Genomic DNA, 18,657 nt, shown 5'->3' on the forward strand with positions numbered 1-18,657 from the left:
TTTGGCAGCTGTGCCGTAGTGCGAAATATAAAGTTGTAAGGAGCAGAGTTGGGGAATTTAATGGGATCAGTTCGTGGAATGTCTCCTTCCTTTCCTGCAGCTGAAGTCGTTCCTGAAGGAGTGCAAAGTTGCCAACTACTGCAAGACGATCCGTCAGCTCTTGGAGAAGCTGCAGGAAAACTCTGCCTACATCACCGGCAAGCGGCAGAAAGCCACCTTTGGCGTCGCTAACCGGGAGGCTGTGGTGAGTCTCTGTTTTCTCTCTCTCTCTGGCTCAGCATCTCGGGAGAGGGGCTCTGACTGCCGCTTGGCGGAGCCTCGCGCAAAGGCAGGAAGGAAGAGGAGGGCTGGGCGTGGATGCCGACTCTCGCTTGAGTCGACTTGTGAAAAAGAGATCAGCCCACAAAAACAACAACAACCCAGAGCTCTCGTTTCATGACGCCAACTAATATTTTTTAAGGCCGCAGTGGAAATCCCTTACATCTCTGGCCTTTATGATAAAATTATTTAGAGACCTCTGTGGCTGTTCGTAACCACAGCCCTGTAGAGTGGCGGGGGGTGGGGGTGGTGGAGCTTGTGTGGCCTTCCAGATCTTGTTGGACTTGTGTCAGCCCACAGCCAGCATGGCTCAGTGGTCAGGTGATGGGAGTTGGAGTCCAGAAAGATCTGGCAGGGGGGGTGTTACAGGCTCCCCACCCTGCATTAGAAGGTGGCAGCACTGTGATGGAGGTAAGGAGGGGCAGTAAAGGCAAATGATGGCCTAAATCAGGGATTGGAGGCAGGCTGTGTGATCCTCAAGAAGTACAGTGGTACCTCGGGTTAAGTACTTAATTCGTTCCAGAGGTCCATTCTTAACCTGAAACTGTTCTTAACCTGAAGCACCACTTTAGCTAATGGGGCCTCCTGCTGCTGCCGCGCCGCCGGAGCACGATTTCTGTTCTCATCCTGAAGCAAAGTTCTTAACCCGAGGTACTATTTCTGGGTTAGCGGAGTCTGTAACCTGAAGCGTGTGTAACCTGAAGCGTATGTAACCCAAGGTACCACTGTACTTTGTATGTATAAAATGCATGAAACCGTTTAAAAACAGAACACTGTAAATTTAGCAAAAAGAGGTGGTTCCCACAAAACAAAATACCTTGACCGTCAAAGGCTGGGGTAAAAAGGTATGTTTTTGGCACATAGCAGAAGTTGTTCGGCGAAGTTGCTAGGTGCATCTTCGTGGGGAGAAGAGTTCCACCCTTGAGGTTCCTCCATTCCAATACTTCTGGGCTTTCTTGTTCAGAGGCAGTTTATCTGTGATGATCAGTTTCTGAGTGAGGATTTGGGGGAATCTTTTTGACTTGGGCTGACAAACAGAAAGCTTTTTACACAGCCTCCATCTGCTGACAAAGTTTTGAGATGGTTGGCCTTTAGGATTACAGCTGTGCTAACGTGCGGCGGGGGGGGGGGGGAAGAAAACTTCTCTTGGCTGCACTAATCCAGTGGATCAGAGTGGCCTTTGGCATATCAAGGAATCATAGGGATGCCCAAACAGCTGTGTGAACGACTCCTAGAATCCTAATGAGCTAAGCCTGCCCTCTCCCCTTCAGTCCTCAGCTGCACCAGCTGTAAAATGGGCATAGGAATGCAGACACTATGACATGCCTCCAGGGGGATGGGGAGGGGAAAGCTGTGAAGATACGCTCACATGCTGGCTCTTAAGATGGTGATCACTTGCAGCTGACAACGGTATTTTCTTGCTTACCTTGACAGGGACAATGGGAGAAAAAGGTCAGAGAGGAAGGGACTCCGCTGATGACATATTATGTGCATTGGAAGAAGCTGAGGGAGAAGGAAATTCAGCTGGAGATCAGTGGCAAAGAGCGGGTAAGACACAGATGGGGAAGCTGAGGCTCAGGGGCCAAATGCAGGACCCCCCCCCAGCCCTCTCTCTCTGATCCTCAGACCACACACCTCTTCCTAGGCCGCACTCCTTCCTGGCCTCCTTCGCACCCTCCTTGAGTAATTTTGCCTGGCTGGAATATGCCCTTTGAACAGAATGGAGATGGAATCATTCTTGTCAGTGTCCTTCTGAGCAAGAGATGGGAAACCTGAGACCTTCCCAGATGTTTCCCGACCACATCTCCCATCACCCCCAACAATTAGCTGTGCTGGAATGGGCCTGATGGAAGCTGGAGTCCAGCAACCTCTGTAGAGCCACAGGTTCTCCTTCCCTGTTTGAATAAATAATCATAATAATGTGCTTCCAGCTTCCTGGAGCCTTTAATCCAGGGTCCAAAACAACAACAACAACTAGAGGGCCATCCCTATTGTAATCTTAATAAGAGCCCAAGCAGCCACTCATGCAGAGACATAACAGTGAGCCTCCTTTCTGGGTGGGGTTTTCATCTCCCAGGAACCTTTACTGTAGGGATGCAGGTGGGGGGAGGACTATGGCTTCCCCTGATATTGCTGGGCTGCTAGCTGTGTCATCGCTGACCATTGGCCATGCTGCCCGGGGCTGATGGGAAATGGAATTCAACAGTGTCCAGAGAACCATAGGTTCCCCAGCCTCTGTCCTAATCATGTGTGTAGTTCTCTTCAGTTAAAGGGCAAGGGATATATTTATATGGGCTGTCATGCTGCTGCTTTAGGCTTTTGGGAGCCAGTGTGGTGTAGTGGTTAAGAGCGGTAGTCTCGTAATCTGGGGAACCGGGTTCGCGTCTCCACTCCTCCACATGCAGCTGCTGCGTGACCTTGGGCTAGTCACACTTCTTTGAAGTCTCTCAGCCCCACTCACCTCACAGAGTGTTTGTTGTGGGGGAGGAAGGGAAAGGAGAATGTTAGCCGTTTTGAGACTCCTTAAAGGGAGTGAAAGGCGGGATATCAAATCCAAACTCCTCTTCTTCTTCTTCTTTTGACTGTAACGGGGAGGACTAAAGTTTTCTGTTCTCCTGGCACAGATGGAAGATCTGAACCTACCTGAAATCAAGCGGAAGAAGCCGGGCGAAGAGAAGGAGGACGATAAGAGGGAGTTCAAGGACCTTTTTGAGCTGGACAGTGACTCTGAAGAAGGGGAAGATGCTGTCGGCGGTCTGTCTGTCAAAGGTACAGCAGGGACTTTGAAGCTGGGGTGGGTGGGGAGAGCCGCAGTCTCCCCTTTGGCCACTATGGGTTTGCAGTTGTCTTGTTCTCTTGAAAGCAGGAGTTATAGCAGCCAAAGCACACCAGGAAAGCCCCCCACTCGCAGTTGCAAGGGAATTAGGAAAAGAGCATCCCTTTGGACACTTGCTGCCGGTGTGTTTTAGCATTTGGGAATTGCTGGCTAGTTGTGAGGATTGGTTTTGGAAGGGTTTTTTAAAAAAATGTTTCTTCCCCCCCTAAATAAACACAGAAATATACAAAGGGAAAGCAAAAGGCTCTGAGCATTGGGAGGTCCTGTTAGCAGCTGTTTGGTGAGGCTGTTTGCACATCTTTATTTCTGCTGCTTATTAGAATCATAGAATCATAGAGTTGGAAGAGACCAAAAGGACCATCGAGTCCAACCCCCTGCCAAGCAGGAAACACCATCAGAGCACTCCTGACATATGGTTGTCAAGCCTCTGCTTAAAGACCTCCAAAGAAGGAGACTCCACCACACTCCTTGGCAGCAAATTCCACTGTCGAACAACTCTTACTGTCAGGAAGTTCTTCCTAACGTTTAGGTGGAATCTTCTTTCTTGTAGTTTGGAACCATTGCTCCGTGTCCGCTTCTCTGGAGCAGCGGAAAACAACCTTTCTCCCTCCTCTATGTGACATCCTTTTATATATTTGAACATGGCTATCATATCACCCCTTAACCTCCTCTTCTCCAGGCTGAACATGCCCAGCTCCCTTAGCCGTTCTTCATAAGGCATCGTTTCCAGGCCTTTGACCATTTTGGTTGCCCTCCTCTGGACACGTTCCAGTTTGTCAGTGTCCTTCTTGAACTGTGGTGCCCATAACTGGACACAGTACTCCAGGTGAGGTCTGACCAGAGCAGAATACAGTGGCACTATTACTTCCCTTGATCTAGATGCAATACTCCTATTGATGCAGCCCAGAATTGCATTGGCTTTTTTAGCTGCCACGTCACACTGTTGGCTCATGTCAAGTTTGTGGTCAACCAAGACTCCTAGATCCTTTTCACATGTACTGCTCTCAAGCCAGGTGTCACCCATCTTGTATTTGTGCCTCTCATTTTTTTTGCCCAAGTGCAATACTTTACATTTCTCCCTATTAAAATTCATCTTGTTTGTTTTGGCCCAGTTCTCTAATCTGTCAAGGTCGTTTTGAAGTGTGATCCTGTCCTCTGGGGTGTTAGCCACCCCTCCCAGTTTGGTGTCATCTGCAAATTTGATCAGGATGCCCTTGAGTCCATCATCCAAGTCGTTGATAAAGATGTTGAATAAGACAGGGCCCAAGACAGAACCCTGTGACACCCCACTAGTCACTCTTCTCCAGGATGAAGAGGAACCATTGATGAGCACCCTTTGGGTTCGATCAGACAGCCAGTTACAAATCCACTGAGTGGTAGCATAGTCAAGTCCGCATTTTACCAGCTTCTTTACAAGAATATCATGGGGCACCTTGTCAAATGCCTTGCTGAAATCAAGGTAGGCTACATCCACTGCATTCCCTTCATCTACCAGGCTTGTAATTCTGTCAAAAAAAGAGATCAGGTTAGTCTGACATGACTTATTTTTCAGAAATCCATGCTGACTGTTGGTGATCACAGTATTCATTTCTAGGTGCTCACAAACTGTTTGCTTAATGATCTGCTCCAGAATCTTCCCTGGTATTGATGTCAGACTGACTGGGCGGTAATTATTTGGGTCCTCTCTTTTCCCCTTTTTGAAATTAAGATCACTGGATGAACAGTTCAGCAGATCCTTCAGGTGGCTGTTAACCAGAAGGTTGGTGGTTCGAGCCCAACCAGGGACGGTTGTGGGCAGGAGTCCTGCCTTGCAGAGGGTTGGACTAGATGACCCTCAGTGGTCTCTTCCAACTCTATGATTTAGCACAAGCCGGCATTCAGATTCCAGAAGGGCGTCTATGCTACTGCTGCTGTTCAAAAGAGCAGTTGGTTCTGCACTTCTTTCCTGGTTTACACCTTGGTTGCTTTTGAACAGCCTTCCCCAGCCAGGTGCGACTCATTCACACTAAACTGTGGTTTAACGTGACATGTGATCCCAGCCATTGTATCCAGAATAGAGACTGAGGTTTGTTTTGCTCCTGACTTACCTCGAAGAAGCCGCCAGGAAAAGGCTTTAGCTACAGATTTGTAGTTTCCTGGGAGGGCAAGCAAATCCCCATCCTTGGTTCAAACAATGCTAAATTAGAGATTGTGGTTTGCACCCTCCCTGCAGTAGAGGGAAGGAGCACAGTGGCGAAGACCAGCATGTTCCCAGTAAACCATGGTTTTTCTGTGACTTGCAAAGGGTGGTGGGTCAGTGAAATAATATACACAACATAACACATAACAAATACAAGGCAAAGTCAAAATGAACTGGTTGAAAACAAGGAAGAAAAATGACCAGCCTTCACGATTACCTCTGGTGGTGCTGAAAGCTTAAATACAGTTCAGAGATCTTTTGGGGGAGAGGGGGCGTCTTCTCGCTAGGCTCAATGGTTTCCCCTAACTAGTTCATTAATCTACTGGGTTGTCTCTAATGCTAATCCTACTCCGAATGCACCCATGAACGTGAGACTAACAGAGGTCCATTAATTTCAATGAATCTACTTTTGAGTAGAACTCAACAACCCTGAAATCAGGCAGCAGCCTGAGTTGCATCACCGTCTGTGAAGAACATAAGAAGAGCCCTGCAGAATCAGGCCGGTGGTCCATCTAATCCAGTATCCTGTTATCACAGTGGCCAACCAAATGCCTGGGGAAACCTGCCGGCAGGATTCGAGCACAAGAGCTCCTGTGGTTTCCAGCAACTGGTATTCAGAAGCACTGCTGCCTTTGAATGTAAAGGCAGGGCATAGCCAAGTACAGTGGTGCCTTGCAAGACGAAATTAATCCGTTCCGTGAGGCTCTTCGTATAGTGGTTTTTTCGTCTTGCGAAGCAAGCCCATTGACAGCTTAGCGGATTAGCGCTATTAGCGGTTTAGCGGCTTTTAGCGATCAGCTGTTAAGCGGCTTATCAGCGGATCAGCTGATAAGCGGCTTAGCGGCTTAGGAAAAGGGGGGGAAGGGGAAAAAACCCGCAGAAACTCGCAAGACATTTTCGTCTTGCGAAGCAAGCCCATAAGGAAATTCGTTTTGCGAAGCGCCTCCAAAACGGAAAACCCTTTCGTCTAGCGGGTTTTCCGTCTTGCGAGGCGTTCGTCTTGCGGGGCACCACTGTAGCCAAGAAGCATTCTTGGGCTAGAAGCGGAGGTTCTCGTGCTGGGCAAATCACCCCACAGGCTTGCTTTTGAGCTTCCCTGGGACATGTGGCCAACAGCTGGTGGGAATAAGATGCCAGACTCCGCAGACTCCGTCAGTCCGTCCCACTGTGGCAGTTCTTAATGTTGTGTTTGGGAGTTCCTTGCGGTGCAAATCTGGATTTTAGTTCATGTTTTTGGCATGGCCATGTACGGGCGAGCCCCTCTCACGGCACTCGGAGGAATAAACGAGGACATTGGGCCTGTATTGATTTTGAGCTGGTTGTTTGGCAGTCTTTGCTGTCAGCATTTTTTTCTAAGCCGAGTTGAGCGTGACTCTAGAAGAGGCAGGAATGCTTCTGCTGCTGCTGCTGTGTGTGTGTGTGTGTGTGTGTGTGTGTGTGTTGTGCTGGTGGCAGGGGCACTGGGTCGTAGCAGGGAACGGTGTTCGGGCACCCCTGGAGAGGCGGTTAGGCCACGCATGGCTGGGCTGCTGATGTGCCCGCCTTTAAAGCTAGCTGCCAACCCGGCGACACCATTCTCCCTGCGAGGAGAGAGGCAAGGGAAATCCTGTCAGCATGCGGCGGGCTGGCAATGCGAAATGAAGTGACACGTTTTGGAGGCTGGCGAGCCTCCCTCGGTGGAACGACAGCAGGAGCTGTCACAGCTGGAAATCTCTTCTCTCTTTCTCTCTCTGGTTCCCCAAAAGCATTGAGGCCATGTTTGTTTTCTCGGCGAAGGGCCATTGCCCAGTGGCAGGGCATCTACTGAGCTTGCAGGAGGCTCCAGGGTCAATGGCATCTCCAGGCGGGGTTTGGAAAGAATCCCATCCTGAAACCTTGGGAGAGCTGCTGCTGCCAGCCATGATACCTAACTAGATGGGCCAGTGGTCTGACTCTGTATAAGGCAGCTTCCTAACATTCCCAAAGTTGCAACCCCCCTTGAATGCGGCCAGTTTCTGCTTTATTTACATGACCTTTTCAGCACAACGGCCCTTATGAGGAAACCTGGGCCGGGGGATGGGGCAGGTGGGTGGGGCCAGAGACAAAAGTGGGCGGAGGTTCGGGTGCATCCCTTTGTATTGTAGAATACAGTGGACGCTTGGGTTGCGAATGTGATCTGTGTGGGAGGCACGTTCGCAACCCGCAGTGTCCGCAACCTGCAGCGCCGCATCCGCTCACGCATGGGCTGTTATTCGACACTTCTGCGCATGCGCAAAGCATGATTTGGTGCTTCTGCGCATGCACAAGTGCTAAAACCTGGAAGAAACCCGTTCTGGTACTTCCAGGTTTCGGCGCGTCCGTAACCCGAAAATGCGCAACCTGTAACCCGAGGTATGACTGTAGGTGGCTTCATGTTTTTCAGACCCCATGACCCACTTTCAGCTCAAGCTTGCATTCGGGAACCCACTGCTTAATCTTTCCCCAGATATTTGCACGGTGGTGGTGCTCCTGTTATGACCCACCTTGGATCACGCCACAGACCCCCTAGTGGGTCCAGGCCGATCCGTTGAAGACCAGTGCTGCAGACCACGTTTCATCCATGTTCCAAGAGTCAGAGGAACACCCAACCACAGCCTCTTAATTTCCCATCTTGTTAAAGAGGAGGAGATATGATAACCACCAAATATCTTAAGGGTTGTTGTCACGTGGAAGATGGAGCAAGCTTGTTGTCTGTCGCTTCAGAGCATAGGATCCGAACCAATGGATTTTAATTGCCAGAAAGGAGATTCTGACAATACATTAGATCGGACTTTCTGACGGGAAGAGCTGTGGAATGGACTACTTCGGAAGGTGGCAGGCTCTCCTTTTGTTTTTAAAAAGAGGTTGGATGGCCGTCTGCCTGACCTTCTTTAACTGTGATTCCTGTGTTGCAGGGGGTTGGGCTAGATGGCCTTTGGGGGACCCTCCAACCCTGCAGTTCTATGATTCTGTGGCAAAGAATCTACAAAGTGTGTAGTTGGGAATGCGGGGAATCGTGCAGTTGTAAAGCTGATAATGTGCTGTTTGAAAATTAGGGGTGGGGTAGACCCATTAGGGCATATGTGCGAACTTCCCAAACCATGTTAAAACATCTTTTTTTAAGGGGGGGCACAGAACCTCCTCTTCTTCATCTTCATCTCCAAGCATCTAACACTTTGTGGCATGCTTGTAAATACCCTTGAAAGCACCTATTACATACTTAACAAAGACATATATGAATTGTTGCTATGTAGCAGATAGGGACTAAGGGGCTGCCATGGAGAAATTGCCACTGATACAGGATGTAAGGAAGAAGCACAACATACTTTGTGTTTGCTTGGCTTTTTGTGTGTGTTTAGTTAGTGTTTAGGAATTTGTGCAGCTGGGAAATCTGCTTGGTTTTTTTTTTAAAAAAAAAGTTATTGGGTACTGAAAGATGTGGCCTAGGCAGAATCCCAAGGGCGGAATACAGAGGTCTTTCTTTTAAAGAGCGTCGCAACCCCAGTTGGCCACGACTGGACCTAATGGTCATTGGTCTCTTTACCTTTACAAAGGTAACAACCTCCTCTTTTTGCTCCGTCCACTCTGGCCTCTGGCACCACCCACAGCTGGCCCTTGGAAAATTGCCTGTATGGGAATGGGGTCCTTGGTCAGAAAAAGGTTTCACACCCCCGTATCCAAAAAATGGGTTTTGTACAAGGAGAAGCAAGATGATGATGATCATAATAATTCTTACACCTCACCCTTCTGACTAGGTTATGCCAGCCGCTCTTGGCAGCTTCCCACAAAATATAAAGGAATAAAGCAAAACATCAAACATTTAAAAGCTTCCCAAAACAGGGCAGATGGCATAGTAAGGTGTTCATTGGAACTCATGACAGAAAAGCAGCCGTGAAGGATTGATTGATTGAGGCAGCAGGTTCCCAGTCCCCATGAATTCACTAGAGAGCAAGCCGCATCTCACAGCAAGCTCTTCCCTTGTTGACAGAATGCGCTTCCTATTTATGCTATAGCTGTAGTTTCTTGGCTGTGTTCAGATGAGTGGAAAATAAGCCGTTAATAGCTTGGAAATTACCAATTTTCTGTTAATTAGCAGCAGCTCACAGCCCCTCTTCCTTTTTTTTTAATTAAATATTGCAGTAGTTAAGCACTCATTAGCGTTTTATAGCAACTATAATCTCTGCGGAGTAAGTTAGTCTGGAGAGCAGCCTGGCTCCTGATAGTTAACCATTGCAAACTTAGATCTCTAATCAAGACTAAAGGGTTGTACCTAATGTTTAGACCCATCTGAATTTAATGGCCTTGACTCAACTTAGGTTCATTAATTCCAGTGGGTGTACACTGAGGAGAACACCTTACACCAGAGTGGGCCTTATCCCATTTTGACTTCCTCTTTCTCCATTTCAATCATGAGGGGAATAAGGCCCTTTGGAGCTGTATTTTATTCTATGGATTCCCCCCACTGAAATATAAAGAAGTTGGACCTCCTAAATTCTCTGGCAGAAGTTATGAATTCGTGTGGTTGTTGTATTTTTTTTAATGCACTCTATAGATAGATGCTGGCTGCCTTAAGAGCCAAATTCTGTCTGATTGCGTTCTAAACTACAAAAATGTGTAACATAACTAGAATGTATTTTCAGAATCCATATATATTTGTTGTCACATGTTCCAAGTTTGCAAACATGAGGACTAGTGCTTTGTTTGTTTGTTTGAAACGAAAACCACCATTCCGATAAGAACTATTGGAGGGTGTTCAGATATGTCTCAGTAGCCACACTACTGCTGCTTTGAAATTAGGAATACAGTGGTACCTTGGGTTAAGAACTTAATTTGTTCTCAAGGTCCGTTCTTAACCTGAAACTGTTCTTAACCTGAGGTACCACTTTAGCTAATGGGGCCTCCCGCTGCCGCCGCTGCACAATTTCTGTTCTGATCCTGAAGCAAAGTTCTTAACCCGAGGTACTATTTCTGGGTTGGTGGAGTCTGTAACCTGAAGCATCTGTAACCCGAGGTACCACTGTATTCTTCTCTCTCATCTGTATGGCTTCCCTCAGAAGAAATGGTCTGTATTTTACTTTATTTTTAATTATACTAATGACCATATACAGGAACCACACTGCAATTATTGCTTAGATGTACTTTTCTGTTTGGGGAAGAAGGCCTAAAAATCAAAGTTTGTACAAAGCAGGGCCTTCTGTGCTGTGGCCCCTTAACTTCATGACTCTGCAAGCTGCCCGACTCCTGTAAACGGTTGTTCACAAGTACAAAAGCAGGGGAATTTTGCAATTTTTGGATGGAAGAAAGAGCCTAGCAATCCACCCAACTTTCTCAGGGTTTCCTTTTTGCCAAGAGGCCATGACCATAAAATCACATTAGGTTTGTAGTAGGTTTGTAGTAGATTCATCCTACTGAGTGATGTACCTTTTTTTATTTCTTTAACAGCATGTATTTTTAAAAAAACTCTCTTAAGTTGCTTTTAGGGACGCGGGTGGTGCTGTGGGTTAAACCACTGAGCCTAGGGCTTGCCGATCAGAAGGTCGGCAGTTCAAATCCCAACGGGGTGAGCTCCCGTTGTTCGGTCCCTGCTCCTGCCCACCTAGCAGTTTGTTTTATTTTTATAATAATTTGTATTCAAATTTCCATTATACAAATTTAGCGTATTACAAATTTTTCACAAATTTCAACTTTTTGGACTTCCATCAGCTTCTCTGCAAATCATACATATTTTTTACATACTTTACGCATTCCCAATATATAGTATTGCCTTTTAGCATACCCTTACTATCCTGCTTCTTTTTAACAATATTTCTCTGACTTTCACAAAGCTTCTTTAATCCCACTAGCCTTGTTTGTTTATCACATATACTTTCCAGATATTCTGTAAATTTCCCCCAGTCCTCAATGAACTTGTGATCCCGTTGGTATCTAATCTTCCCAGTTAGTCTGTCCAACTCTGCATAGTCCATAAGCTTCATTCTCCACTCTTCAAGGGTTGGTAGTTCCTCCTGTTTCCATTTCTGAGCCATCTAAATTCTTGCTGCTGTCACTGCATATTGAAAAAGCTTAAAGTCCCTTCTATTTATCTCACATCCTGTTATTCCTAACAGAAAGGCTTCTGGTTTCTTTACAAATGTATATTTCAACATCTTTTTCAATTCATTATATGTCATCTCCCAGAAACCCTTCAGCTTTTTACATTCCCACCACATATGATAAAATGATCCTTCTTTTTCTTTACATTTCCAACACTTATTACATGTTTTAAACATTTTTGCTAACTTAACCAGTGTTATATACCATCTATATACCATTTTCATAGTATTTTCCTTTAACGCAGTACATGCTGTAAATTTTATATTTTCATTCCATACTTTTTCCCAGTCCTCCAATTGTATATTATATCCAAAATCTCTGGCCCAGTGTATCATAACCGACTTTACTTCCTCATGCCCACCTAGCAGTTTGAAAGCACATCAAAGTGCATGTAGATAAATAGGTACCACTCCAGCGGGAAGGTAACCAGCGTTTCCGTGCACTGCTCTGGTTTTGCCAGAAGCGGCTTAATCATGCTGGCCACATGACCCAGAAGCTGTACACCAGTTCCCTCGGCCAGTAAAGCAAGATGAGTCATCCACGACTGGCCCTAATGGTCAGGGGTCCCTTCTAAAAGGCTTTGTGGAGAATCACTGGGAGAGCTGGAGTAATAGTAATGTAAGCTTCCCCTAAAAAACAGGACTTCACTGCAGGAGCCACAGTCCTGTCCAAGCCATAGGTTGGGTGGGCGGGGCTAGAGGCAAAATGGGGCGGGGCAATGAATGCTAATTTTACCTTTGGGCACCGTAGGCCGTTTCCCACAAACACACTTGAACCACCCCTCTCTACCCTCCATCCAGGGAAGCATTGCTGCAGTTGAAGGGCACATTTCTAGACAGGCAAAAACGGCTGAGTGGGACTTGTGAGGGGCATGGCCTGGGGGAGAGAAGGTGTGGCTTAGAGAGAGTCCCAAGGGCCAGATACAGAGGAGCGGAGGGCCGCATTTGGCTGCTATCTATCATCTATCTATCACCATGATGAATTGGACTAGTGATGCTAAGAGGAATGGATAGTGTGGGGAGCCTTGCTTCTGTCTGTGTGTGAGAGAGAGGGAGGCGGGGGAAAGAGAAAGGTCAGGGGGTTTGGACGCCTCGGGCCAGAGCCGCGTTGAATTTCCGAGAACGAGGCCCCGTGTAAGATGGCCTCCCCTCGCCTGCCAGATTTGATCAATGGCCTGTCTGCGGTCGCAGTGGGGAGAGGCGGCGGCGGACTCATTCCTCTCATTTACCGGCTGACGGAGCTCCAGGAGGGGAGGCTGGCTGCTGCGGGCGGTTATTAATGGCTTGGGGAGAGCTGGTGGATTGCCTTGTCACGAGGCAATTAAAGCCGGCGAGGAGCCGCTTCGCTGGCTGCCGCCTCTCCCCGCGCCGGGGCCCGTAATGAGCGATCTGTCCGCATTAAGCGACGGTGCGCCTCTAATGAACTTTAGCGCGTTCATTCATTTATCCAGCACGTAATCATATTACGCCAATTTAATATTGGGGGGTGGGGAGGGAGGGGGGAGGGTTGTGTGGGGCGGCCAGAGGGAACGGTCTTCCTCTCCCCCCCCCCCCCGCTCCCCGGTTCGTTACGGGAACGAATTTCCTGGTGCGTGACTGTGCATACATTACTAGCCAGCCTGATCTGTAATAAGCAACGATTGTATATGTTTGTGTGTGTGTGTGTGTGTGTGTGTGTGTGTGTGTGTGCGCGGTTGTGTGCCGGGTGAGGTTAGACGTGTTCCTTTTATCAGATAATTAGCCTGTCGACCCAAATGTCAGTGGGTAAGGAAGGGGGAGGAAGAGGAGGAGGGAGGAGGAAGAATAGATTATGTAATAACCATAGATGATTATCTCAGATTTTACCTCAGGGGAGTTTTGTGCTTCTTTCTCTCTTCTCTTCTCTTCCTCTCTCTCTCACTTATAACTTGCATTTCCCTGCCTCTTGTACGTTTTTGACTAAATGAAAGATATAATTCACTAGAAGTGTGTGTGTCTATACATTTACTCTGCCTGTTTGTAAAATGCAGCCAAACTTGTTGTTTGTGGTGTGTTGTGGTTGTTTGTTTTGCTGTTGTTATTCCCACCCCACCTTTCAACTGAGGAATTCAGCTGACAGCATGGCTGAAACAGCATCACATTGCAGTAATAATAATAATAATAATAATAATAATAATAATAATAATAATAATACATAAATTAAAACACAACCTAAAACAATAAACAGAGCTCCAAAGACAGGATTAGCTTCCCTCTCTATCTGGAGGATTGTGACGGAATTTGCAGTACCTAGGAAGCTGCCTTATTCTGAGAGCAACCCCTTGGTCCATCTGCCAAAGTATTGTCAACACTGACTGGCAGCAGCTTTCCAGGGTTTCAGGCAAGGGAACCTTTCTGAGCCCTGCCTGGAGATGCCAGGGATTGAACCTGGGGCTTTCTGCGTGCTATGGCCCTTCACAAATTTCTCTTTTCCTCTCTCTGTCTCATTTTCTGTCCACATCAGCTCCCTTGAGGTTGACTGGTATAATTTATTATGTGAACTTCATGGCTAAGTAGGGATTTGAACCCAGGTCTCTGGTCTCTCTGGTCATTCAGCTGCTGCACTGCTCCCTCCCTATAACCTTTCCAGCTGGAGAGTTAATAGACTGGTTGTCCTTCTTAGACCTACTCCACTGTGGGGATAATCTGTGTGTTTGTAAGGATCAGCATTTGGTTATTTTGGGGTAGGGAGCATCACCAGTTGCCCTAAAACACATATCTTCTCTAAGGTGAGTGGTGTTTACAGCTGGGATATCTCATTCGGTAGAGCAAGAGACTCTTAATCTCAGGGTTGTGGATTTGAGCCCCATGTTGGGAAAAGATTCCTGCATTGCAGGGGTTGGACTAGATGATCCTTGTGGTCCCTTCCAACTCTACAATTCTATGATTCCTTATGCCCATTTTATGGATGAGGGAAACCAACACATTGAGTAGCATGATGGAGAGAATGCCATTTTAGGGCAGGGGTTGGGGGAATCTGGGGCGCTCCATATGTAGCTCGTTTCTAGCTTCTGTCACCACTGACCTTTGGCCATGCAAGTTTGGACTGATGGGAGCTGGATGTGACCTCTGGAAGGTCACAAATTCCCCACCCCTGTTTTAATCAACCTTAATCAAAGCCAGAGCAGCCACTCATGCAGAGAGATAGCAGGCAGCCTCCTTTTCTAGATGGTGCTCCCAGGAGCCTTTAACACGGGAGTGGGGAACCTGTGCCCACCCCAACCTGATGTTGCTGAACTACAATTCCCACCATCGCTGGCAGTTCGCCACACTGACCGGGGACTGATGGGCACTGGGATTCGAGCAGCCTTTGGAGGGCCACATGTATCCCATCCATGCCTTGCTGGATCTGAGCAAATGTCAGCCTCGCGTTTTCCTACAGTGCCTGGGGCGTAGTGCCTCTGGGAAGCCCCCAAATAGGACATGAGCTGTTTTGACAGTGGAACGGACTCCATCCAGAGATTGTTAGGCTCACCTTCCTTGGAGGTTTCAAAGCAGAGATTGTATGACCATCAGTTATGGATGCTTTAATTGCATTGCAGGGGGTTGGACTAGATGACCCTTGGGGTCCCTTCCGACTCTTTAAGATTCTGTGATTCTGTGACTGCAACAGCTCTCCCTGTTCGGGAAGGGCCATAGTTCAGTGCAGCGCTGACACTGATGGACCTGGCTGTCTAAAGCGGCTTCTTATATTCTTGTGTCCTAAGGGCTCAGTGGTAGAGTATCTAACTTGCAGACTGAATGTGGACAATGCTGAGCTCTATGAACCAGTGGCCTCATCAGGCAGCTTCCTATGGTCCTGTGGTGTGCAGAGTGTCCACAGTGTGGAAGCTCAAGACCCAGTATTCTGGCCAAAACGTTTTGATGGTGCAGGATTGGGACCACTGAGCTCATGACTTGAGGCTGGGTTGGTCACTCAGATGTCCAGTGGGAATGAAATGCCGCAAGACCTCTGTGCCTGGAAGGGCTGGCAGCACCCCCACCCCACCCCACCCCTATCCACAGCCTGCCCCCCCTCCAACCCAGCATGGCATGAAACAGACCCTTTCCTTGCAACGGCTGCAAGCACTCCTGAGGGTGGGGTGGGGAGGGCTAAGGGCGGGGAAGCGTGGAAAAATTTCCCATCTTCTCCCCTCCCCTCCCGCCGCACCTCCAGTAATAGCTTCATCGTTAAAGTGATTAATGCTGCCTTTAGAGCGCTCGCTTCCCAACCAAATTGTATTAAAAGTCAGGCTAATATCTCCGGTTCTTGCTAGCAGGGATTCCGGTGGGGGAAAGCGAGGTGGGGGGCTAGATGATGTGAACAGGATGCTCTTAACTCCGTAGTGTCTGGGGCCATTGCTGTTCTTTCCTCTGCTGGGGGTTTGGTGTGTCTTGGGGAGCAGTCAGTCAGTGGGAAAAAGGAGTGGGAGGCACAGGATTCCACAGTGGGTGGTAATTCTTCCAACCCCCCCCCCCCTCCCCGGGCTCGTCCAGAAAGGCAAGCCAAATGCTCTCAATCTGTCGTCATCATCTCCTGCAAGGAGAGAGGAGTGATGTAGGTATTCAGTCCTGTAGGCCAAGGTTCAAATTCCTTCTCTGTTGTGAGGCTCCCTGGGTGGCCTTAGGAGATAGACCCTCTTACAGCCTTTCGGGCAAAAAGGGAGATGAGAAAAATTAATAAAGCACTTTGTATGTTTGAAAAGCTGGTGGCTGGTTGGTTTGTAGAGAGGCACCCGTGCTTTAGACGCAAGAGTCTCTGCCCCAAAGGAGCTTACAGTCTGAACTTCGGTGAGGGAGAAAGATAAGATTGTCCGTAAAAATAATAATTTAAAAACAGCAGTAAGTTAAATCCTGAGCAAAATGCATGTCAACATTTTACGTTTCTGGGTAGGCTTGCCTAAACAAAAATGTCTTTGGCAGGCCTTGAAAGGGGCAGGGTGAAGGAAGCTGCCTGGTGTCAGTCGGCAGGGAGTTCCAAAGTGTGTTTGCTGCCATGTTCATCAACTTCAGTGGGTCTACCCTAAGTAAGAACTAGCACTGGATAGAACCCAAGATCAAGAAGGCGCAATAGCAAGCAAATTCATTTGATTAAAGCTGGATTTCACAGCATGTCATTGCTTTATTGAATTTGTCACCCCTAAGATGTAGCAATGGGGCCAAGTGAAAAAGGATTAGACAGATTCGCTGAGAGAGCTGGGTCTATTGGTTGGCCATTAGCTGTGATGGACAGGAACCTTCCTGTTCAGAAGAGCTGATAAAGATACAAGCTTGCTAGATCAGAGGAATGCTGTGGATGTAGTGTATCTTGATTTCAGTAAGGCTTTTGATAGTCCCTCATATTCTTGCAGAGAAGCTGGTAAAATGTTGGCTGGATGAAGTAATTGTTAGGTGGATTTGTAGGTGGTTGAACTGATGGAATCCAAAGAGTGCTTACAAATGGTTCTTCATCAACCTGGAGAAAAGTGAAAAGTGGGGTGCTGCAGGGTTCTGCCCTGGGCCCGTTGTTTTTCAACATCTTCATAAATTATTTGGATGAAGGTACTGAGGGGATGTTAATAAAATTTGCAGATGACACCAAACTGGGAGAGGTAGCCTGTGCTGCGGAAGACAGAATTGGGATCCAGAATGACCTAAACAGATTGGAGAACAGGGCCAAAATTAACAAAATGAATTTTAGTAGGGACAAATGTAAGGTTCTACACTAAGGTAGGAAGAATCAGCTGTACAACTATAAGATGGAGGACACCTGGCTTGCCAGCAGTACATGTGAAAAATATCTAGGCGTCTTAGTAGACCACAAGCTTAACATGAGTCAACAGTGTGATGCAGCAGCAAAAGAGGCTAATCCTATTCTAGGCTGCATCAACAGACATCTAGTGTCGCAATCAAGGGAAGCAATTGTCTTGTTCTGTTCTGCTTTGGTCAGACCACACCTGAAGTACTGTGTCCACTTCTGGGCACTACAGTTTAAGAAGGATATTGATGAGCTGGAACGTTTTGCAGAGGAGGGTGGCCAAGATGATAAAAAGTCTGGAAACCAAGCCTTATGAGGACTGGTTGAAGGAATTGGGTATATTTAGCCTGGAAAAGAGGGTAGGAGTCAAACCAGTGGCTTCAAGTTACAAGAAAGGGGATTCCCGACCAAACATCGGGAAGAACTTTCTGACAGTAAGAGCTGTTCAGCAGTGGAATGGTCTCCCTTGGGAGGCTGTGGACTCTTCTTCCCGCCCTGTGGAACGCCCTCCCACCAGATGTCAAAGAGAAAAATAACTAACAAACTTTTAGAAGACATCTGAAGGCAGCCCTGTTTAGGGAAGCTTTTAATGTTTAATAGGTTATTGTATTTTAGTGTTTTGTTGGAAGCCGCTCAGAGTGGTATAAGTAAATAATAATAATAATAATAATAATAATAATAATAATAATAATAAATTATTATTATTGTTATTCTCCCTTGGAGATTTTTAAGCAGATGTTGGATGGCCATCTGTCATGTATGCTTTAGCTGAGTCTTGCATTGCAGGGGGGTTGCACCCGATGACCCTTGGGGTCCCTTCCAATTCTATGATTATACCTCTGAATACTAGTTGCTGGGCCTGCGGAGGAGAGGGCTGCTGCCTTCCTGTTCTGCTTGTGAGCTTCCCTGAGACATTTGGTTGACTACTGTGGAAGGTTCGCCTGGTCCAAGAGGGCTGTTACGTTCAGCTTGGGAGAAGGGGTGTCTGTGAAAATGAAGATTTCATGGGCGGGGAAGAGTTTTGAGGAGAGATTTGAATGAAGAGAGAGATGTGGAAAGACCCGCGCAGATGTTCTGGTTGGGGAGAGTTGCAAAGAAAAAAATGAGTATGGCAGATCCACCCAGCTGCTCTCCTGTGATTAAGCTTCTCCCCCTTTCTTTCTAGAAAATGGTTTTAAAAGTAAGTTACATAAGCCTGCCTATGAGCCCCCCCCCCCCCCGGCACCACGCACAGCTCCCTGGCTGCAAAGGTAATGGGAAATAATCAAGGTGCTGGCCCTTGCAATTGCCGGTCGCAGCTGAGCTCTGTTCAGGAGCCTGGTTTGGGCAGGCTTCCATCGCCAGGCAGCCGCTGCAGCTGATAACCCCTTTCCCCCCGCCAGCGGCGTGTGATGGATTGGGCTGGGGAGGGGGATGGCAGAAGAGCCACTTTTTTCTGTTTCTCCTGCGCTTGCAGAGATAGGCTGCTCAGGTGCTTGTCAGGATTATCTCCCGCAGAAGG

The 18,657-nt window shown here is 47.5% G+C and overlaps 1 protein-coding gene across 1 annotated transcript in view; it reads left to right on the forward strand.

Annotated features, from left to right (window-relative positions):
- The window catches only part of NOC2L (NOC2 like nucleolar associated transcriptional repressor), a 79,231-nt gene that overhangs the window by 55,570 nt on the left and 5,004 nt on the right, over positions 1-18,657 (forward strand). The window contains exons 15-17 of the mRNA XM_079986903.1: positions 101-244; positions 1,753-1,866; positions 2,943-3,087. Coding sequence (XP_079843029.1) covers positions 101-244; positions 1,753-1,866; positions 2,943-3,087 — 403 coding nt within the window. The remainder of the gene's footprint in view (positions 1-100; positions 245-1,752; positions 1,867-2,942; positions 3,088-18,657) is intronic.

Source organism: Podarcis cretensis (genome assembly GCF_951804945.1).
Source record: "Podarcis cretensis genome assembly, chromosome: 8".
NCBI lineage: Eukaryota > Metazoa > Chordata > Lepidosauria > Squamata > Lacertidae > Podarcis > Podarcis cretensis.